This window comes from Bos javanicus, chromosome 20 (genome assembly GCF_032452875.1).
Source record: "Bos javanicus breed banteng chromosome 20, ARS-OSU_banteng_1.0, whole genome shotgun sequence".
Lineage (NCBI taxonomy): Eukaryota > Metazoa > Chordata > Mammalia > Artiodactyla > Bovidae > Bos > Bos javanicus.
Window position 1 is genome coordinate 7,691,971 of NC_083887.1, and position 23,758 is coordinate 7,715,728.

The 23,758-nt window shown below is 42.8% G+C and overlaps 1 protein-coding gene across 14 annotated transcripts in view; it reads right to left on the reverse strand.

The window, feature by feature from the left end:
• The window catches only part of ARHGEF28 (Rho guanine nucleotide exchange factor 28), a 339,510-nt gene that overhangs the window by 120,768 nt on the left and 194,984 nt on the right, over positions 1–23,758 (reverse strand). The window contains exon 1 of one of the 14 annotated variants that reach the window (XM_061393277.1): positions 13,380–13,668. The exons of the other annotated variants lie outside the window; for them this stretch is intronic. Within the exon in view, the coding sequence (XP_061249261.1) occupies positions 13,380–13,464 (85 nt within the window). The 5' untranslated portion in view covers positions 13,465–13,668. Of the gene's footprint in view, positions 1–13,379; positions 13,669–23,758 lie in introns of those variants that run through there. 14 annotated transcript variants of the gene reach the window in all.

Consider the following 23,758-nt stretch of genomic DNA (forward strand, 5'->3'; position numbering starts at 1 on the left):
AAAGTTCCCAGAATTTCTTCCCGGGGCTTGATCAACTTGCTAGAGTGACTCATGGTCCTCAAATACACATTTTACCTACCAGATCACCAGCTTATCATAAAAGGATATAACGCAGGAGTAGCCAGAGGGAAGGGATATACAGGGCAAGATACAGGGAAGGGGTATGGTGCTTCTGCGTCCTCTCCTATCAGACCAGTCACCTGATACTTCCATGTGTTCACCAACTGAAGCTCCCCAAACCCTTCTGGGGTTTTGTGGAGGCTTCACTAAACAGACATGATGGATTAAATCTCTGGCCATTGTTGATTACTCAATCTTTAGCCCCCATCCTTAGATCCAAAGTCATCTCATCAAACACAGCAAAAGCACCTGTATCATTCTCAGCACTTGGAACCTTCCAAGGGTTTTAGCTGCTCTGTGACCCCCCCCCAAAAAAGCAGCTAAAGACCAAATATTATTTCTTATTATAAACAAAATATCACAATTACATAATCTCCCCCTCCTCCACCCTAAACCAAACTCTCTGAAGTCTGCCCCTTGGTCTACCATCCATGCTGGCCCTGCTGTTCTGTGCCCCAGGCCATTTTCACCTGCTGTTCTATCAGAAGTTCTTTTCTTCTGGATACACAGAAGACTTGCTCCTTCCCTTACTTTCTTCCACTCTCTACACAAACGTTATCACAGAAGCTGACCCTTATATGTATCAAATAGCAACCCCCTACACTCTTGTCTTATTTTCTCCTACACCACGTAACATCACCTAGCATATCATGTATTTATCATGTATTGTCTGTTTCCTTCTACTAGAATGTAAGCTCCAGAGAAGGGCGACTTTGAATGCTTTGTTCACTCCCCCAGTGCCCAGAACCACATCAGATACATAGTACATACTCGGTAAAATATTCTCCAAAGGAGTGAATACTTTCTCATTGAGAAAAGGACAGAACCCCTGTACCCAGTACAACAAAACACCACTCTCTTATGGTCTGGCAAGGTTTTCTCTGATTCTGAGGGGTTTCCTGTTGGCTAGCTGTTCTTGTACTACTCCAGGTGGTGATGGGAGTGTCACTTTCGTATTCCTCTCATTCATCCACCCATTTACTCATTCATTCTTTTTCAGCACTTACTGAGTGTCTACTGACTACTGGTCCCCACGCTCCCTGGCCTCCGGCCTCCAGCCTCCGCCTCTGATGTCCCCAAAGCACAGTCACTATGGACGACCCCCAGGAGGTCCCCGCACAAGACTCAAGAGTCACGAGGCCGTCCTCCTCCTCGGGGCACTTCCTGCCTGCTTCCTCTGTGTTTTGTTCTGTGTCGTCTACCACACTGCAGTGATGACAGTCTCATTTTGCCCCTCCTGTTAGGGTAAGTAACTGTTCTGGTTGGTGTCTGAGCTGAAAAGAGACACCCCATTGTGCAGACCATCACAGATGTTAAGGGTTTCCTGTGTGACTCTATCGATGTGCCCTCTCTAGCAATAGCCCAGAAATATTACTCTTTAGTCTCTCATTTAAAATATCAGGTAGGTTATTTTTAAAGGAATAATGGGACTTCCCAGGTGGCACTAGTGGTAAAAAAAATAAAAAAAAAAAAACCCACCTGCCAATGCAGGTGATATAAGAGATGTTGAGTTCAATCCCTGGGTCAGGAAGATCCCCTGGAGGAGGGCATGGCAACCCACTCCAGTATTCTTGCCTGGAGAATCCCATGGACAGAGGAGCCTGGTGGGCTACAGTCCATGGGGTTGCAAAGAATTGAACTGGACTGAAGTGACTGAGCATGCATACACAGGTAGGTTTGCAAAGTAAAGGTACTTGAAGAAGATGATCGGGGCTGGGGGAGGGGGGAACATTAAAAGGGAGACAGTAGAAGCCAACAATTAGATACTTGAGGAGTAAGCATCTACTGGACACCTGTGCCATACTGGATACTTACACGGGTTAATGTCACTATTTTAGCTATCACAGATAGAGCTCTGAACCAAGCACCATACGATTTTTATATATTAACTTGTTTGATTCCCAAAGCCACCCATTAAAAGCCACGCTATTTGTTATTTTTGCAGATTAGGAAACTGTGGTGCTATTTAATGACCTTACCAAGGTCCCACAACCAGGAAACAGCAACTCTAGAGAGGCAGGTATTCTCCCAGGTAGGTCAAAGTACTTTATCTAATAATTGGAATTACTCAGTGTCCTACTTTACAAAACCAAAGACATTGGTATTTGAGCAATGTCTGGTATTTTCCATTAGGAAGTTTCATTAATAGGTTACAGTATGACTTGTACCCCAGTGATTTCTTCACTTCCTGCCCCTGGAGACCTACTGCCAGAATACAATGTGATCTGTGCTGAGAAAACACTCATGCAATAGTAAAGACATGATTTCATTTGGTTTACCCACAGAATCACATGCAAGGTAACCAGGAGAAAAAACTGAGACGATACACGGATGCTAATTTCTATTTCTAGGTGACGGACGAAGCACAGGTGGTTTTCCACTTTCAACACTTTCCTGTCTGTAATTTCTAGATTTCTGATAACCATTTTTACAACTAAAATAAGGGGGGAAAACTAAGTCATGGTTTAAAAACTTGCCTCCTGTTATGAAAGGACAGCTGTGGGATCTCATGCAAAATAGATTCTCAGTAAATCAACTGTATCGGGTAATAGGCATGTAAATGTGTTCGCTGGAAAAGTTGTACCCAAGCATCCACAGTATTGTTTTAAATACCTGCTAACCCCACTCTCCCTAACCACAGGAGGTATTACCACGTTCATTTTGGAGACAAGGAGGTCTACAAAGGACAGCGGTCACCTCGAGACATTAAACGGTAGACGCAAATGCAAACACAGTGCTGACAGAAACGTCCTTTCTCACTGCGGTTCACTACCTCCCAAGTTCAAAGGGAGCTCTGCCAAATCCTAAAGCATACAGATAGTCTTTTCTACCCATGGTCCTAGTGTGTTGCAGAGGAAAGAACAAAGCTGCCCTCACAAATGCGCATGAATATTGTTGAGGTACATTCAACCTTTCTCTTCTTGCCTAGTCTTTCTCTAATCCCTCTTGGGATTTTCCTGATATTGGGTTGGCTGAAAAGTTCGTTCAAGTTTTTCTGTATGACTTCATGGAAAAATCCAAACGAACCTGTTGGCTAACCCAACTTTAGTCCTGACCTGGAACATCTCTTGGCCTCACTCTTCTGAGTTGGACTTTAGGTTACAAAGGGAAACCATCCAAACTCCAAGATGAGCCTCAGCCCAGGAATTTCCTGTGGGTCACAGACAAGCTAACATTACTCAGAAGACTAGTTCACACCAAGATGAGTCTGGGAGAACCCAGGGAACGTTTATCTACCAAACTGATGCTAAGTCACTTCAGTCGTGTCTGACTCTGCGACCCCATAGACGGCAGCCCACCAGGCTCCTCCGTCCCTGGGATTCTCCAGGCAAGAACACTGGAGTGGGTTGCCATTTCCTTCTCCAATGCATGAAAGTGAAAAGTAAAAGTGAAGTCACTCAGTCATGTCCGACTCTTAGCGACCCCATGGACTGCAGCCTACCAGGCTCCTCTGTCCGTGGGATTTTCCAGGCAAGAGTACTGGAGTGGGTTGCCGTTGCCTTCTCCGAGTCTACCAAACTACAGTGGCTCAAACATGGTTCCAAATGTCCAATTCACCCTCAGAACTCCTCATACTCCTGGGATCCTGTGAAAAAAGAAACGTGAGCCCTGACATGAGATCAGGCCTCTCAACCAGCCCTATCTGCAGCTATAACAGCTGATAACCGAAGTGAACAGATCTAGAGGTGCTGGGGTGAACCTTGTTTCTCCAGCCCTGGGCCTTGGAACCACTGCTGAAAACTCCTTCACAACAACAAGTTACAACTTGGCGCTCTAAAATCAGATCCTGAAAGCAGCCCTTTCTGTTGCTTTGAGAGGCCTAATTATCAAAATTATTGAGGAATAAAACTAACCTTTTCCCTCATAATACACTGGAGGCACCAAGGGAGGTAGGGAAAAAGAAGGAAGAGAGGAAAAGAAAACAGAGGCTCAGAGACGCTACAGCTTTTCCCCCACCCTTTCCAGGTCTTCATTCCTAATTGTAGTAGTGCAAAGTAGCCCTCAAGAGAACACATGTTTATGTTTGAAAAAGGACGACTCAAAGATGAAAATAACTTCCCCCAAGCTATCAAGGAGATGTTCAGTCATGTGTGGTGTGCAGGCTTTGGTGTGGTTAGATTTAATCAGCAATTCCTGTCCTTCTTGAGGCAGTTCTCCAAAGCCTGCAGCCAATTTGTCAAAAGACAGAAAAAACAGGCAAGCTGAGAGGAAAGAAACTAACAGGTTATACAAACTCCAGGACAGAAGTGAAAGACCTCACAGAAAGTGGCAGAACATGGACAGGACCCCTTCAGGTGACTGTCGATTAAAACATACGGACAAACTGATAAGGCAGATGCTCCTGTATGTTATCATCACAAGAAACCCGATGAATGGTTCAAATCTTGCATAATCTTATGGAAAGATACAGGCATGTGAATATGATTGTGCCTACTTCAAAAGTCACCAGGAGCTCCAATTCTCCAGGACCTAGCCCTAGAACCCTGGGTTTTTGCTCTACTTATTCCCCAAAGTAACTGAGCTCTACTACAGACAAGGAACTCCATTAGCAAAATAAAGACTTCACTGAAATGCAAATTAGTTCTGTTTTTATTTTTTGAGGTATGATTTACATATAACATTAGTTTCAGGTGTTCAACATAATGGTTTCTTATTTGTATACGTTGCAAAGTGATCGCAGTAAGCCTGGTTTAACATCCATCGCCACATGCAGCTACAAAAATTTTCTTACGATGAGAATTTCTAAAATCTGCTCTCTCAGCAACCTGCAAACACCTTTTGCTTATTTGGGGTCTTTAGCAAGCACCTTTTGAATTAGTGAACACATACATAATGGAAGCCAAGCGCTGCCTGGCATGCCTCCAACCTGTTCTACGTGTCTCCTGGTTGGGAAACTGCTTGCTTCCTGAATCCTGTTCCATTATCCTGAGCAACTTCGGGCAGGTTAGCCTGAATGACCACTGGATAGGAGATTTACTGCAATTCATAACGAGGGCTTTCCACTGACACGGGCAACAGAGATCTGAGGCAGAGAGAGAACAGTGTGAGTTGGGCTGGGGGCTGCTCTGAGGGTGGGTGGGGGTTTCTCCGCTCCAACAGGGGTTCTGCATGTGATCGCCTTGCAGGCTGCCCCACCCCATCAGAGGACCACCACCACCAAGCCCCCTCGCAGTCAAGCAGGAGGGTCAGGGCCGGCTTTCCTGGGCTGTTCCCAGGTGCCCGAGGCTGAGCAAGGCTCCTCGAGACCCCACAGGCATCTGAGAGACGCAGGAAGTGGCTGCAGTGAGTTCTCATGGCCTGCCACAGGCCCATCATGGGGCAAAGGAAGGGCCCCTGTGCCAGATCTTTTTAGGGATACATGTGAGCCAGCAGCCAGGGGCAGAGATTCCCAGGTCTCTATAGTATAAAGAGCCAGGGCAAGGACAAGACAGGAAGGAGAGCCACAGGGTCCTGATCAATACCATGGAGAAGATCCAGCTGAAGGACTGTGGTCACAGATGCCAGAACACCTAATACAACAAGCGTGCCTCAGAGAAGAGCCTAAGACAGGAAATCCATAGCAGAAATCCATAGCAGAGCCCAGGAGGACCCAGAGAGCAGTCAAAGATGGAGCCTCTTCCTCCCCCATATTACCATACTCCCCACACCCTCACCAGGAAATCAGAGTCAACATCAGCTTGGCAAGAAAGGGAGAAGAGAAGGAAGAAATCTGAGAGACTAGATATTTTACTTAAAGAGACCGAGCAGTTATCAAAAATGACTATTTTCATTATTGCATCAGACCAAGTTTTCTGTTAGACTAAAATATATCCTTTCCCCTCCCCACTGCCTAGGGTAGGACCTCATCAGATCAGATCTCTTGTGGACAAAATAAAGAAATAAAGGCAAGAGGGGAAGCATGGTAGGAAGGGATAGTTAGGGAGTTTGGTACGGACATTTACACACTGCTATATTTAAAATGGAGAACCAACGAGGACCTGCTGTAGGCACAGGAAACACGGCTCAGTGTTATGTGGCAGCCTGGATGGGACGGGGGCCTGGGGGAGAACGTGCGTGCTGTGTCTTGGTCGCTCAGTCATGTCTGACTCTTTGCGACCTCTTGGACTGTAGCCCACCAAGGCTCCTCTGTTAATGGGATTCTCCAGGCAAGAATACTGGAGTGGGTTGCCATTCCCTTCTCCAGGGGATCTTCCCAACCCCGGGATCGAACCCAGGTCTCCTGCATTGCAGGCAGATTCTTTCCTGTCTGAGCCACCAGGGAAGCCCTACCTGGGGGAGAACGGAGACATGTATATGTATGCCTGAGTCGGTTCGATCACAATATTGTTAATTGGCTATACTTCAATATAAAATAAGAAGTTTAAAGGCAAAATTAAACCTGAGTGTAGTGTAGTAAAACCATGCACAATACTCTTTCATATTTACTGCTGACTTTCTGTGATCCAGCCACCGGAAATGTGAAAATACGTCAGCCAGGCTCCACCTTCAAGGAATTCAGTGTCTTCTGGGTTAAGGGACAGTAATGATAGCTGTAATACAGCAATGTGATGCCTGTTATACAACTGTACACAAGTCACAGTGGCACAAAGGACAGAACAATGAAACTGAGGGAATTCAGGGGCGGCTTCCAGAATAAAGGACCCTCAGGCAGCATCTTGAAGGACAAGTTAGAGACTTCAAGTTGGAAGTGGGATAAACAGTGACCTCAATTTGCTAAACAAAAAGTAAAAGGGGGAGGGGAGAGATGTACTGAAGCATGTGAGGGAAGCTCCAGAAACGAAGGAATCTAACACGCAAGCTTTGGTGGGGTGGGGGGCAAGAATCATGGCAGCAAAAACAGACCCCCAGAGACTAGAATGCACGTCTGGACTTCAGCGGGACCCACCTCAAGACTGCTTATCCTTACGTGTGTGCAGTATTTCCTCCTACTACAGACTGGTTTCTCCCAGCTAACAGCTTTCATTTCCACCCTTTCAGCACTGCTACCCAAGAAGGAAGACAAGGCCTTCCAAATTCCAGTTTGAAGAACACCAAGGAAACACTCTGATTGGCCAACTTGGGGTCATGTGCCCACCCTGGGCCAACAGTTGTGACCAGACAGGAGGAGGGTTGTGACTGGCCCACCTGAATGGGATGCCCATCTCACAGCATCCCGGAAGACAAGGCCACATAAGAAGGTGGCAGCATCATCTGGACCCATGCCCAGAGCAGTGGAGGGGCCCCCTATTAAAGAATGAGAGTGCTGTGCAGTGAAGGGCAGGAGAATACTAGAACCAACCGTCCAGGCCAGTTTAACACTTGGCATCTCTCTCTGTTTTGTGCTCCATAAATAAACAGCACACAAAGATGGGCCACTGTCCATCACTTTGATACACTCTGTATATATCTGACTCTGTCCACTTGCTTGGAAGGACAGTCTGTTAAAATTTCATTTCAGACTTCTCTGGTAGTCCACTGGCTAAGAATCCACCTACCAATCCAAGGGACATGGGTTTGATCCCTAGTCCCAGAGATTCCACAATCAAGCCCACATGCCTAGAGAAGCCACCTCAATGAGAAACCGATGCACCGCAATGAAGACCCAGAGCAGTCATAAAAAACAAACACAAAGAAAACAACCCCACCACTTGACCACAGGCTACTGAACCGCCATCCCTTTCATGATACCCTCAACTTGAACTAGTCTCTTCACCTTGAACTTCAACAGTAATTTGTCCTGAACTCTCCTATAGGACTTATCACATTTTCCCTTAGTTCTCCCTTAATTAATGCATCTGAATAAACAACCCATTGGTCCTTCCCCAAAACTGGAATGGTAGGGACGAAGCTCTTGAACATGGGGTAATAAATTAAAATAATGTCTCCTTTCCACTGACGGGGATTAATGCAGACATGTACCTTGCCTAAGAATTTGAACTAACTCAAAATAAAGGAAACAAATCAGTTTCAAATAGTTGGCAAAGTATTTGTTTAACTAAAGGGAGCCATAAGGGGTATGTAGCTATGTGGTTTGGCAACGGCCTTCTTCTCTCGGGCTGACAAAGGCAGGCCTCTGGGCAGCGTCTGAAATTGAAACTGCTCTGCATGAGGTTCAATACTATCTTCATTGTGAGCCAACAAAATCTTAGCAGGTTATGTCACCTTTAGGAAAATGTTTCTCTTCCTTAATAAGAGTTTCTGTAGTGACTTTTTCCTCCTATGGTATTCAGGCATCCTTTAGGGAATTTCTAGATGAAATACACATATGCCCATGAAAGTGTGTGTATTCAATAAAACTTCTTGAAAGAAAGGAAGGAAGGGAGGGCAGGAAAGAGGAAGAAGGCAAGTAAGCCCCTGAGACAAGAGTACCTCATGTCTCAAAATTATCATTAAATCTTCTGAAATACCATCATACCCTTCATACGCACTGGGTCAGGGATTAATTTTCACACTGAGTACCTGCTCTCCAAACACTAAATGAGCTCATGAGACACGCCAAGACAGTGGTCTCCTGATTCTTATCTCCATTCCCAGCACCCTCACTCTCTCTGACTTCAGCTTTCTCTGAGACAAACCTAGGAGTCTTCCAAGACGCACTGGAAGCTCTCCTCTCCCATCCTTTTCTCAGCTCCTCCTGCCTGTCCTGTTCCTCACCCGACTGTCCAGCGGGGTGGTCATCTACCAGCTCTTCTCTCAAACGAGGGGTGTGTGTCAGCACTAGATACACGTGTGTGAAGATGTGTCAAGACAGTGGAAACTGTGCTCCCCAAGTGTTCCCCAGAGTTTCTACTGCCACCTCTACTTCTTGTCCAAGATACATAAGACAGGGAGAAGCTAGGATCATGAGACACAGTGGCACCCAATGAATATAAGAAAGCTACTCACTGAATTCACCATCTTTTATCTCTACTGAGAGCTGGTAAAATACTCTAGGAAAAACAAAACCTCTGAAATCAAGGGCTATGATCTGTCGTAGGTCTGGTTCTGCATTTATTAGTCTAATCTTGGGCAACTCATTTCATCTCTCTGAGCCTCAGCAGGCATGCATGCTAAGTTGCTCCAGTTGTGCCCGACTCTGCAACCCTACGGACTGTAGCCCCGCCCAGGATCCTCTGTCCATGGGATTCTCCAGGCAAGAACGCTGGAGTGGGTAGCCATTCCCTTCTCTGGGGGATCTTCCCGATCTAGGGATTGAACCTGGGTCTCCTGCACTGCAGGCAGGTTCTTTACCATCTGAGACACCGGGGAAGCCCCTGAGCCTCAGAGCCCCCAACTAATAAATGAAGATGATGACCATATCTGACATACAGGTCTTTTACAAGATAACACATGTGCAAACCACCTTATAAACACAATGAATGAATGCCATTCATTCTTTCCTTTCCTTATTTTTACCATGTAACTGTTATCTGCATTTCTTGGTATGGAAATAACTTTAAAAACTCTTTAAGCCTCAGTTTCCTCAAATGTTAAACAGATACAATATCTCTCAGAGAATTATTTTGAGAATCAGATGTTTAAGTGTCAAGTACCCACCACAGCTTAGTAAACAGTGGTTATTATGATTAATAAAGTAGTACACACATACTAGTTATTTTGACTATGACTACAGAAAGTCTGGTGCTATCTAAGCTCTCCAAGGTCATTCAGTTTTCATACAGGCATTGCCTCTTGCACCAGCAAAAAAAGGGGAAAAAAAGAGCAGTCGTTCACACTTTGTGCCACTGTACGTGTGTGCCTACTCGCTCAGTCGTGCCCGACTCTTGCGACCCCACAGACTGTAGCCCGCCAGACTCCTCTATCTATGGGACTCTCCAGGCAAGGATACTGGAGTGGGTGCCATCTCCTGCTCCAGGGGATCTTCCCGATCCAGGCATCAAACCCGGGTCTCCTGCATTGCAGGCAGTCTATGAAGGACAGGAGCTGGAAAAGGAGCGAGCGAGACACAGGGCATGAGCGAATGAAAGGCAGAAAGAGAAGAGCAGCTCACTGGAAAGACTGAAGAGTCACTGGGAACAGGCAAAAGCCAATCCTTACAGTTTCAAATTTCTCATGAATAAATATTGTTTCTTGGTTGAATCTCCTACTGAAATCAACAAAATAAAAATCCAGGCATTCCTGGACTCTTGAAGCAAACAATCATGGATTCTGACCCACTCCAATTATTAACCAGTAGGTCCCCAGGACGGCCTGTCCTGGGCTGCCCACAATATGCCAAAGGCAACTTTGAGAACCCCAGGAATAGCTGTGGGGCAGTTGGTTTCCACTGCTTTCACCCCCTGCTTACATCCCATCACCATCTAGACATCAGTCCCTTCCAGAGGCCCTACTTCCAAGTTAGACCCTCTTCTCTCTCCTTATGAGGACATGAAGACAAGTACTAGTTGCAGTTTTAAGTTAATACATAAGCATTGATGGATTTCTGCCAATCCAACTTTCCTCTTATTACTACACCCTCTAAACTTTCACATCTCTCTAAACAGGCCAGTAATGTGTGCACGTATCTATCAGAGAACAGTGATAAGGGCAGCAGGGGACATGAAAAGACAGAGAATACTAACAAGGAGGATCAGCACAGAAAAAGGAGAGGGAATAAAAAATATTTCTAACCAAATATGAAAGGTTTGCTTATAAGCCAGAAATTCTAAGCTCTCAATACCTTCCTCATGATTTCCTAGGAGACCAGAACCTACATCCGGAGAATGATGTTGGTGATGATTAGAAGGAAGGAAAGAATAAGGAAGAAACTCAAGACATCTTAAAGCCTGGAGAAATAATTAGATCATTTTCTAAGGGATAAAAGACCATAGATCATCACAATCTAGCCACGGGGCTGAAAAAATCAGGTTTCTCAGTGTTTCTTCTACTGCCAGGAGAGATGATCCATTCCCAATGCTAAGATCCTTGTAAGCAGAGACAGGATCTATCTGGTTCACTACTTCATCCACCCTCTAGGAAGTGTCTGGCACTCTGGACGTGCTTGTTGAGCACTCAAACAATTCCCTAACACTTCACTTCGTTGGATCTCATCATTCTTATCTATAAAATGAGGTGGTTGGGTCCGGGGATCTCTAAGGCCCTTTTGGTTCTGGGATTCCACTCAGCTGACAATAGAAACAGTGTGACCAAAGCCATCCCTCGCAACCAGCTCATCATCGTTTAATGAAGAAGGAAGCCTGGGATACTGACAGCCCCGCTCTCTGCTACCCACCTGAGCTTCACTTGTCCTTTGTTTACTAGCAGCAAATAGTTAATCATTTTCATATCTCAGGTACCTGCTTTCACTTGAATCGAGTTTAATTTATACATAACTATGTTATGACTTTCTGCTGGAGTTCAAACTGGCTGTGCTCCAACTTTGGATTTCAAAGGAGAATGTGATTAATGCATTCCCTACAACTCCACTGGACTCTGAGGGTTCTCCATCGGCCTCCTAATCATTAATCTCACAACTCTTCAGGTTGTTAGACTACCCAGGCCCCCCACAACATTGGCATCCTGCCCGCCAGCCAGGCAATACATTTAAACACAAAACTACATAAAACAGATTATTCCCCAAATTTGAGTGAGAATTAGCACAAAGATTAAGGAGTCTTACAGAACTGCTACCTGCCCTCAAGAAGTTCTCCATGCACCAGAACTAGTAATATTCATTCTAAAGAATTAAGGACTTGGTGTAGCTCCTGTCCCAGAAGTCATTTAAAAGTTTTAAACAAATTATTTGGAAATAATTTCAAACTTACAGAAAAGCTGAATGAATAACATAAAGAACACTAATACTTGCCCTTTCCCCAGACCTACTTATCGCTAACATTTTACTCCATTTTCCATTGGCATCTGAGCTTGCTTTCACATGCACACGCTTTTGTTCTTCATAGATTCTTCCCCCCACCCCCGAACTATTTAATAGTAAGTCACATTTGAATCATGGCTCTTTACCCCAAAAGCAGCAGCAATTAAATTTTAAAACAGGAGAACAGAATGTTGTACAAATGGTTTAAGTCCCCAGCAACGGAATTTCAAGGATGGCAACGAACAGTGTGGGAGGTCTGTTGAGGGTGAGGCTTTCTAGGACTCCTATAGAGTCAGCTCATCTTATTCCTGGGGTTGGGAGCCTTGATTTCAGCCCAAGAGCACATACACACACACACACACCTCTTTTTATTTTAGAAGGAAAAATCCTTGAAGAAAATCAGGTACGTGGACAACTGCCAGCCCCCATTTTTCTCCAGGAAAAGCAGAGGGCAATGTAGCAGGTCATTCTGTTCTCAGATGATTCTGCCCTCCCCGCCCCCACCCCTGCTACCCAGGATAAAGCCACAACAGCAGCCCACTTTCAGAAACACCTTTTCTGCTTGCAAGCTCACAAAAGTGTTTCTTTCTCTTTGAATTAAAAACATAACCACACAAAATTCGTCCACAAGACAAGAAAGGGTTGCTCACTACCTTTGTAGCTTTGATCAGCCTGAGAAGGCAACAATCCCCACCTGCCAGGGGTGGTGTACCAGATACTCAGGCCACCTCCGCTATTCCCTAAGACCATCTTATCTCCTGGTTTCCAGGACCTGCACCACGAAAGTGGGTTGCAGGTGAAGGGGAATAAGCAGTGTGAAGCCACGCCATCATTAATCATACTGCAAATAATAGCTCTTCTTCCTTAGGCAGTAAAGCATTTTGCATACTGATAATTATTATTAATAAACTTCTTAATATATGACTGCATCCCCTGGAGAAATTTCTTAAAATCCCTTCCTTAGAGCATCTACAAAATCAAGAAAGTAATACAGAAAGGAGAGAACTTTCTCAGGTATTAAGGAAAAAAAAACTTTTTTTAATTAGCACACACTTGAAAACTAAAACACAAACACAGCAGAAACTGGGTACTGAAGGCACACACAGTTCTCTGTAAATCCCACAAAGACCAGACACTTTTAAATCAACAAGACTCCTTACTGGCAAGGTAACGCCAAGGTAACTCTGAGCAAATGATTCCAAAACATTTACCTTGTACTAAGCTCCCTGTTTATTTATTTTTTTAAAGGGAGTAGCATATGCACGATACAGCACAAAGGTAAATTTAAAGTGAAAGGAACACAAGAAGGGTGAGTAGGTTTACTTCAGAGGTCTACTGTAAAACACATATTGTGAGAGTTTTACAAAGACACGTATAAACACGCACTTCATCAGAAGGAGTTCTGCAAAGCAATGAGGAAAAGAAAGGTAAGAAGAGGAAGAAGCCTGCCTCGGCTCCAGGAGAAGTAAAAGATCCCATGAGCTACCTTGTTTGGACGCCCTCCGTCGAATCTTCATTTTGGGGAAGGAAGGCCACGAGTAGTTAAAAGGTGAGTCCGAGTCAGAATCCATCTTTTTGTCTTGATGAAATCAAACAGGCTCGACAGCAGAGACTCGGGAAGAACTGGGGCGTCCCCAGCCAGGAGGCGAGTCTCCCGTGTGATGTAAAAGGAAGGGATGGGGCTGGGTGAAAGCTGCGAACACCGAACACCGGGGCGGGAGAGGCAATAAATGTTTTGCTTCCTTCAGGCGTTCAGGCATGTAGACCAAGGAGGAGGCTGTAAATATTCAAGCCAAACTGAGAAAGTACAAGGAGGTAAGCAGGGCCCCTCAGAGTGGCACGGGTACACCGCAGTCCAGTTATTCAAAAGGTCACTGGGAGCAAATGAATCATTAACTCTTCTCCTTGCTGGAAATGGAAGTAAAGAAAAAAGGTAACTGGGAACTTAGAGCCGCCTGGAACTCAAGAAAAGCTTCCCAAGGCAGGCGCCTGTTTTGGTGGGGAGCTAGGGGATGCTTTCTCAGAAAAGCCATCCTGTGCAGCGTGAGATAAAGGTTGAGGTTTATGTGTGTGGACAACCAGAAAGCTCCGGTACATAGGCAAATAAAGGCCGTCATACACAGGGCAGGGGTTTTTCCGGAGCGGTCTATTCTTTCATACGATTGGCAGGTTTGGCAGCTTTTCAGATCTAAGAGCCAAAACAGCTCTGATAATTCATTTAACAATCTAGTCTCCCCATCCTTTTAATCCTCAAGGGGTTGGAAGCTTTAACTTCCATCCAGAATTGTAGTTATCTCATTAAATTCATGCAGAGTCACCTACTTTATGCTTTAACGCAACTGGGGCATTTTTTTCCCTCAAATTGTCACTGGGTTTGGTCGTCAGTCATAAGGCGTTGGGTGCCTTTGGGACTCTGATGCACACTTTCATTCCATCTCAATAGAGCTAGTGACTAATTTACACAGCCTCCCTGAAAAACTCTTTGGTAATTAGCATTCAGTAGAAGCCCGTTACTGCCTCCCCATAAATCGTGACACTGCTCAAACTTACTTCTCTAAATCCCGACCAGCAGGCACACAGATATACTGGCCTCGAATAAGCTCAAGTACAGCAGCCAAGGTCAGGGGCAGGAAAAAAGTGCACCCTAAGTCTCATCCAGGAGTTTCTTTTAAGCATAGAAGTATTGTGCTCCATTTTGAGGTCATCTGACAGCCAAATAAACTTTAAAGGCAAGTGGAAACAAGATGGGGATCTTTTCAGCTCTGCAGATCTGGAAATGCCATGATGTGTCTTAATGAACACCCATCTCTTTATTTTAATTAGTTCCTAAACTGTTGACACTCTCATGCCATGCAGTGTGAGAAAGTAAGATGCATAACCTGCTCTCTAATAGTTAATCCTGTCTGATTGGGTAGCATTTGGGTGAGGGGTACAGCTAGATGTAAAAAAAGGGGAGAAATCCCTTACTTTCAAATTCAAATCAGAGTTACATAAGCCACCTCTGTGTTTTCATATTGTTTGCTTTGTAAACATAGCATACAAGTAGATAAAAATACAACTAGAAGGTAATAGCTAGCATTACAACTAAGTGAAAACACACAATATATTCTCTACTTCGTGTCCTTTTATTTGAAAAGTATATATTTTTCTTACTCAGCTGGGTGCAACTGTATGGAAAAAGTACTCTCAACTCTAATACTAGATAAGGTTTTAGTACACATGCATCTTTCTATAAGAAAATAGACAAAATTTTGTGAATGGATTTCCATTTCTTCTATTTTAGAACTGAGAACATCGTAGGCAGCTGTGAAATGACTGAATGATGTGCACAGTTAAGTCCTAACCTGTAGATGAAGAATCTTTATATGAGAGCTGCAATATTTTTAGTATCTGATGGGTGACTAAATGTGTGCATCTGGACCAAAAAAGCTATGTGAACTCCAGTAAAATGTTTCAACATATATTTGCATTTTATTCATCATGGCAAGAACAACAGTATTGGGTAGAAAAGACCCTTTGTTCTCTAAGGCTCCAGACAATACTTGGGGTGTGCACAGGACTCCTGGCTGCCTGAGAGATGTCCAGAGACCCAGGAAAGCGAACCTCCTCCAGTGGAGATAATCACCATTTGAAAGTACTAGGTCAGGAGATACTGTTGTCTTTCTCATTATCACAGTTTTAGAACCACTTAACCAGGATAAATCCCAGGTCAACAAACTACTGCAACAGGCTGCTCCTCTACTGACCATCAGAGACAGGTCAGAAGACCTTCAGGTCAATGCAAAGACATAAAGGAACTTTGCAAAATGCAGATCTGGGAGCTGTCAGGTAGAGCCGTCTAAATCTAATTTTCCCCAAAGTACAGTCCTGGTTGACCAATTCCATGTCGACTTATTGTTGATATCAAAATTATTCCAGCAATAAAACTACTAGTACTACCCAACTGGTACATGTGAGAAGCCCAGCAAGAGACTTTCCATCCTCATTTGCTTTATTATTTATCAACCTTGTTTAAAGAATGAATTAAGTGTGCTGACCGGCAGCACATAGTTAACATAAAAAGTGGAGTATTGTGTTGACACAGTCCTTTTTTTAGGCCAGCTCATTTTCCTACCAAAGAATTTCTCCTAAATATGGGTCATTTATCCTCCTTACTATCTATGGTAATTGAGTTCTACCCCCCCACCACCATTGGGTCAATGTGATTGCATTTAAATTAATTCAAGATGTTATTTACATCTCATTCATATTCAACAGCTTAATTTCTTTGCTTTCTCTGACTGGCTGATTACAATTGCAGCTGGCAGAATTCAACGATATATCCCCAAGGCCACTTTCTCACTAGTTATCATACAACCACGACAACATAAGAATGTAAATGATTTCATCAGCCTTACTGTGCCTCCTTTAATTAAAAATCCTTTACTTAAAAAATAAAGTCACAATTATCCAGGACACATACTGTCACCTACTTTTCAATCTTGATAAAACTGAACCTCCCTGGAAGAGTATTCATACTTTGATTTAAATTACAGCATTTGTACGGTTTTCTCATCCTCCAGTGGGATCCAAAATTCCTTGAGGGCAAGAACTGTGTTTTATATTCATATTTTTAAAGAACCACACGCTGAAAAGAAAAAGCATGGGGTTTTGGAGACAAATACAGATGGTCCCCAGCTTATGATGGTTCAACTTTACCAATGGAGCAGAAGCATTCAGTAGAAACCAGATTTGAAAATTCGAATTTTGATCTTCCAGACTAGTGATATGCCCTATAATAGTCTGTCATGATGCTGGGCAGTGGCAGTGAGTGCAGCTCCCCGTCAGCCACGTGATCGTGAGGTTAAACAACCTGTACGCTTACAGCCATTCTGCACCTGTACAACCATTCGGTTTTTTCACCAGCTTTCCCGGTGGCCGAGTGGTAGAGAATTCACCTGCAATGCAGGAGCCATAGGAGACACAGGTTCAATCCTGGATCCAGAAGATGCCCTGGAGGAGGGCATGGCAACCCATTCCACTATTCTTGCCTGGAGAATCCCATGACAGAGGAGCCTGGTGGCTACAGTCCATGATTTGCAAAGAGTTGGACATGACTGAAGCAACTTAGCACACATTTAATAAATTACATGATATTTAACACTTTATTTTATTTTTTGAAAGCATTTATTTATTTTTTACTGTGATTTATTTTATTTTATTTATTTTAAAATAGGCTTTGTGTTAGATGATATTGCCCAACTCTAGGCTAATGTACATGTTCTGAGCACACTGAAGACAGGGACAGGCTAGGCTAAGCTAGGATCTTCAGCAGGTTAGACTTATTAAATGCATTTTGACTGATGATATTTTCAACTTACAATGATTTTATTGGGGCATGACCTCATGAGAAGTCAAGGAAGATCTGTATATCTGGGCTCTGCCACTTATTTACTTAGTGGCCCTAGCCAAGTCACTCACACTTTCTGATCCTCAGTTGTCTCCTATAAAATGATATAACATCTATACTTCAAAGAGTTGTGAAGATCAAATGAGATTATGACAGTAGAGAACATAAGCTGTTGCTAAATTTCAGCTTACGTGTTAAATGTTAGTAAAGTTTTCCCTTTGATTATATTTCTCTTCTAAATTGTAGACACTGAAGGATGCTTATCTTCACCTCAAGAGTAATAGCTTGATTTTCAAAACAGAGATATGGCAACGTAGAAAGAAGTTCTAAGGACGTCATACCCAAACAGAAAAAGGAGGAGGATTTGTTTTGCTTCTCTGCTCCATTGTTTGACCACCAGAGACAACAGTTTTTAACACCGTTAAACACATTCTTGGGGAAAAAGTAAAAAAAAAAAAAAAATACAGACAAGAGGCAGCAGGAGCCAAGATGCAAGGACAAGCCTATCTTGGATAACTTAGCCACACACAGTGGTAATTTCAAGCCTCAAGTTCCAGCATTAGGTGAAAGTTTCAGAGATGATCAAAGTCTTCCTCCAAAACCTCTAGAAGGCACCATGGCATCGCTCCAAGTGCAACAGAAGCAGTTCTTTGCTGGAGAACACCGTTACCTTGCTTGGGTACCAGGTGCAATGGTTGGCTTTCCCTGAGAGGCCATGTTTTACAGAAAACAAGGATCTTTACAACCACAGCTTGGGACTTCCCTGGTGGTCCAGAGGTTAGAACTTTGCCTTCCAATGTGGGGGTGGTGGTGGTACAGGTTTGAACCCTAGTTGGGGAGCTAAGATCCGACAAACCTTGGGGCCAAAATACCAAAATATAAAACAGAAACAATACCGTAACAAAATTTTAAAGACTTTAAAAATAGTCCACATCCAAAAAATCTTTTTAAAAAGCAGGGCTCACGTCCACATGTAAGATGTGCTCACTGTGAGCCGGGGCAGGAAGCACACATTCACATCCCCAGGGTCATGCTCTCTCAGGGCCGTTAAACTCACTTGAGTCTAGAACCACCTGAGGTTCACATTATTTTCTCCCTATCTCCTCTCCCTGTTTAATTTTTAAAATAGAGCCTAGAAAGTTAAATTCACATAAAGCAGACACGAAGTAGGAGCGTGGTAGAGATGCGAGTTTGATCCCTGGGTCAGGAAGATCCCCTGGTAAAGGAAATGACAATCCAATCCAGTATTCTTGCTTGGGAAAATACCATGGACAAAGGAGCCTGGTGGGTGACCGTCCTGGGGTCACAAAGACTTGGACACGACTGAGCGCGCACACACGCGTGAACACACACACACACACACACAAAGGAGCATGATACAATGGGGGTCATAAACTGGATGATGCCATTCATAATACCACCTTACTTTAAAAATAATAATTTTTTTTAAATTTCTTACCCACCATAACTACCTTAATTTATCTGAACAAAAACTCCGCATGCCCCTTCACAAGTTCTGTATGTCCCCTTATGTCATCCTACTATCTAAGGGGGAAAAATGGACACAACCTAGAAAGCCAACAAATGAAATTAGTTGTATTATGATAAATGCATGTGTAATATAAGAGAAGAAAATACTCAAAAACACTTTAAGATAGGAAAATAATGGATTTTCTGACCAAAGTAACATATTAATGAATTATTTTGTCAAAGCTTCCATGAGCGTTTAGTATTGCCAGCAGGTGGAGGTTCTACTTAGATGATTCTCTAAGAAAAGAGAGATCCTTAGTAGACCTCTTTTGTTCTCAGGCATAACTTGAAAGAATTAGGATAAATTTATTAAATATTCCTGAATGATACATTATGAAGAATTTTTAATTTGCCCTGAAGAGGCAGCTGTGGATAGTAGATGTGAGGGACCTTTGGGGCAGAAGAAGCAAGAATATGGGCCACGAGTCTGCAGAGAGAAAGGAGGGCAAGGAGGAAAATATTAACATCTTGTTACAACCTAAGAAGAAAAAAAAATTCTACATAGTAGGAAGAGCCAAGGTATTTAGGGAAGCAACATTTATGATTACATATGAATTTATTCTCATCGGTTCAGTCACTCAGTCATCTCCACCCCTTTGTGAACCCACGGACTGCAACATGCCAGGCTTCCCTGGCCATCACCAATTCCAGAAGCTTGCTCAAACTCATGTCCATCCAACCATCTCATCCTCTGTCATCCCCTTCTCCTCCTGCCTTCAATTTTGCCCAGCATCAGGGTCTTTTCTAATGAGCCAGTCCTTCACATCAGGTCGCCAAGGTATTGGAGTTTCAGCTTCCTCATTAGTCCTTCCAATGAATATTCAGGACTGATTTCCTTTACAATGGACTAGTTGGATCTCCTTGCAGTCCAAGGGACTCTCAAGAGTCTTCTCCAACACCACAGTTCAAAAACATCAGTTCTTTGGCACTCAGCTTTCTTTATAGTCGAACTCTCATATCCATACATGACTACTGGAAAAACCATAGCTTTGACCAGATGGACCTTTGTTGGCAAGGTAATGTCTCTGCTTTTTAACAAGCTAAGTTGGTCATAACTTTTCTTCCAAGGAGCAAGCGTCTTTTAATTTCATGGCTTCAGTCACCAACTGCAGTGATTCTGGAGCCCCCAAAATAAAGTTTCTCACTATTTCCACCATTTCCCCATCTATTTGCCATGAAGTTATGGGACCAGATGCTATGATCTTAGTTTTCTGAATGTTGAGCTTTAAGCCAACTTTTTCACTCTCCTCTTTCATTTTCATCAAGAGGCTCTTTAGTTCTCCTTCGATTTCTGCCTTAAGTATGGTGTCATCTGCATATCTGAGGTTATTGATATTTCTCCCGGCAATCTTGATTCTACCTTGTGCTTCATCCAGTCCAGCATTTCACATGATGTTTTCTGCATATAAGTTAAATAAGCACAGTGACAATAAACAACCTTGATATATTCCTTTTCCAATTAGGAACCAGTCCATTGTTCCATGTCTGTTTATAATTGTTGCTTCTTGACCTGCATACAGATCTCTCAGGATGCAGGTAAAGTGGTCTGGTATTCCCATCTCTTGAAGAATTTTCCACAGATTGTTGTGATCCACACAGTCAAAGGCTTTGGTGTAGTCAATAAAGCAGAAGTAGATGTTTTTTTGGAACTCTCTTACTTTTTCTATGATTTAATGGATGTTGGCAATTTGATCTCTGGTTCCTCTGCCTTTTCTAAATCCAGCTTGAACATCTGCAGGTTCATGGTTCACATACTGTTGAAGCCTGGCTTGGAGAATTTTGAGCATTACTTTACTAGCGTGTGAGATGAGTGCAATTGTGTGGTAGTTTGAACATTCTTTGGCATTGCCCTCTCTGGGATTGAAATGAAAACTGACCTTTTCCAGTCCTGTGGCCACTGTTGAGTTTTGCAGATTTGCTGGCATATTGAGTGCAGCACTTTCACAGCATCATCTCTTAGGATTTGAAAAAGCTCAACTGGAATTCCATCACCTCCACTAGCTTTGTTTATAGTAATATTTCCTAAGGCCTACTTCACTTCACATTCCAGGATATCTGGTTCTAGGTGAGTGATCATATCTTTGTGGTTATCTGGGTCATGAAGATCTTTTTTGTATAGTTCTTCTGTGTATTCTTGCCACCTCTTCTTAATATATTCTGCTTCTGTTAGGTCCATACCACTTCTGTCCTTTATTGTGCCCATCTTTGCATGAAATGTCCCCTTGCTATCTCTAATTTTCTTAAAGAGATCTCTAGTCTTTCCCATTCCATTGTCTTCCTCTATTTCTTTGCATTGATCACTGAGGAAGGCTTTCTTATCTCTCCTTGCTATTCTTTGGAAATCTGATTTCAAATAGGTATATCTTTCCTTTTCTCCTTTGTCTTTAGCTTCTCTTCTTTTCTCAGCTATTTGGAAGGCCTCCTCAGACAACCATTTGGCTTTTTGCATTTCTTTTTCTTGGGGATGGTCTTGATCACTGCCTCCTATACAATGTCATGAACCTCCATCCATAGTTCTCCAGGCACTCTATCAAATCTAATCCCTTGAATCTATTTCTCACTTGCACTGAAATCATAAGTGATTTGATTTAGGTCATACCTGAATGGCCTAGTGGTTTTCCCTACTTTCTTCAATTTAAGTCTGAATTTGGCAATAAGGAGTTCATGATCTGAGCCACAGTCAGCTCCTGGTCTTGTTTGCTGACTGTATACAGCTTCTCCATCTCTGGCTGCAAAGAATATAATCAATCTGATTTCAGTGTTGAGCATCTGGTGATGTCAATGTGTAGAGTCTTCTCCTGTGTTGTTGGAAGGTGTTTGTCATGACCAGTGTGTTCTCTTGGCAAAACTCTGTTAGCCTTTGCCCTGCTTCATTTTGTACTCTGAGACCAAATTTGCCTGTTACTCCAGGTATCTCTTGACTTCCTACTTTTGCATTCCAGTCCCCTATGATGAAAAAGACATCTTTTTTGGGTGTTAGTTCTAGAAGGTCTTGTAGGCCTTCAGAGAACTAATCAACTTCAGCTTCTTCAGCATTTCTGGTTGGGGCATAGACTTGGATTACTGTGATATTGAATGGTTTGCCTACTAAACAAAGAGATCATTCTGTCATTTTTGAGATTGTACCCAAGTACTGCATTTCGGAGTCTTTTGTTGACTACGAGGGCTACTCTATTTCTTCTAAGGGATTCTTGCCCACAGTAGTAGATATAATGGTCATCTGAATTAAATTCACCCATTCCAGTCCATTTTAGTTCACTGATTCCTAAAATATCAATGTTCACTCTTGCCATCTGCTGCTTGACCACTTCTAATTTACCACTTGATTCATGGACCTAACATTCCAGGTTCTTAAGAATATTGCTCCTTACAGCATCAGACTTTACTTCCATCACCAGTCACATCCACAACTGGGCATTCTTTTCACTTTGGCTCCATCTCTTCATTCTTTCTGCAGTTATTTCTCCACTCTTCTCCTGTAGCATATTGGGCACCTATCGACCTGGGGAGTTTATCTTTCAGTGTCATATCTTTTTGCCTTTTCATACTGTTCATGGGGTTCTCAAGGCAAGAATACTAAAGTGGTTTGCCATTCCCTTCTCCAGTGGACCATGTTCATTATTCTCATAATGTTCCAATTTTAATTTTCAATTTCCCCAAACTTTTTGAAAAAGTTTCTTGCATGACATAGACGTGTTCAGAAACTTTTTTTAGAATCAATTTTAACATCAATTGTTTATAGACTTTTATATGGTCATTCATATGTAAACAAGTTAAAAGAGAAAGAATGTAAATAGTTTTAACATAAACATTATCAATAAAGTTTTGAAGCTGAAATTCACAGAAAACATGATGGATAATCCAGTTTGTTTGTTTTTAGTATTTAATGCTGTGGACTCATCTTGTATATGCTACTTGAATATTGATCCTTTGGGGCCTCTGACAGAGCAAGGCAACATGTGTGTCCTAACCCAACTGTGAGCTTCCCTAGTGGTTCAGTTAGTAAAGAATCTGCCTGGAATGCAGAAGACCTGGGTTTGGTCCCTGGGACGGAAGATCCCCTGGAGTAGGAAACGGCAACTCACTCCAGTATTCTTGCCTGAAGAATTCCATGGACAGAGGACCTTGGTGGGCTACGGTCCATGGGGTTGCAAAAAGTTGGACACAACTGAGAGGCTAACACTAAACCTAGGTATACACCCATACCTACAAATATTTCCACAGACAACCATGTGTATTTATTTTAACTAATCACGAGTACATACTGATGTCGACATCTCTAATTCATTACCACATGGATCATTCTGGCCTCCTCCCCTTGCTTGTTTATAAACTCCCACTTCAATTGTGGAAAACCTGACACCTACTCTCCATAATCCATTGACTTACTTATTTCCAGTATATATTTATAGTAGTATCAGAAATGTTAACCTACATTCTGTTGTTTAACCCCTACGGGAAATAACTTTATAACCAAGAAGAGAGAGCTTATGTACAGTTTCCTTTGCCTTTATTCTTACAGACTACTCATTTCCAAAGTGACTGAGGTCTGCATCCCACTCCCATCATCTGTAGTAAGGACATTCCCAAAATTTTTAATAAAATTAGACTGTTTTGCTACATTCTATATTCCATCACAGGAATCCTCCAACCTCCTAATTTTTAAATTTGTATCCACTGAAGCTTACTCTGGATGCCATAAATTTCTACGGGCTTTGACAAATATAGTGTTACGTATCCACCATTATAGTATCATAAAGAATATGTTCAACACCATAAAACAAAAACAAAAAACCACAATGACAGGAATGTGTAGAAAGCACACAGAAGTCAACTGAGAGAGTCCCTCGTTGCCAAAGCTAAAACACTCTGAACACTGTAGCACGAGGTCACTACCCCAAATTTAAAATAAATATCCATGAATTCACACTGACATAAATGCTTGA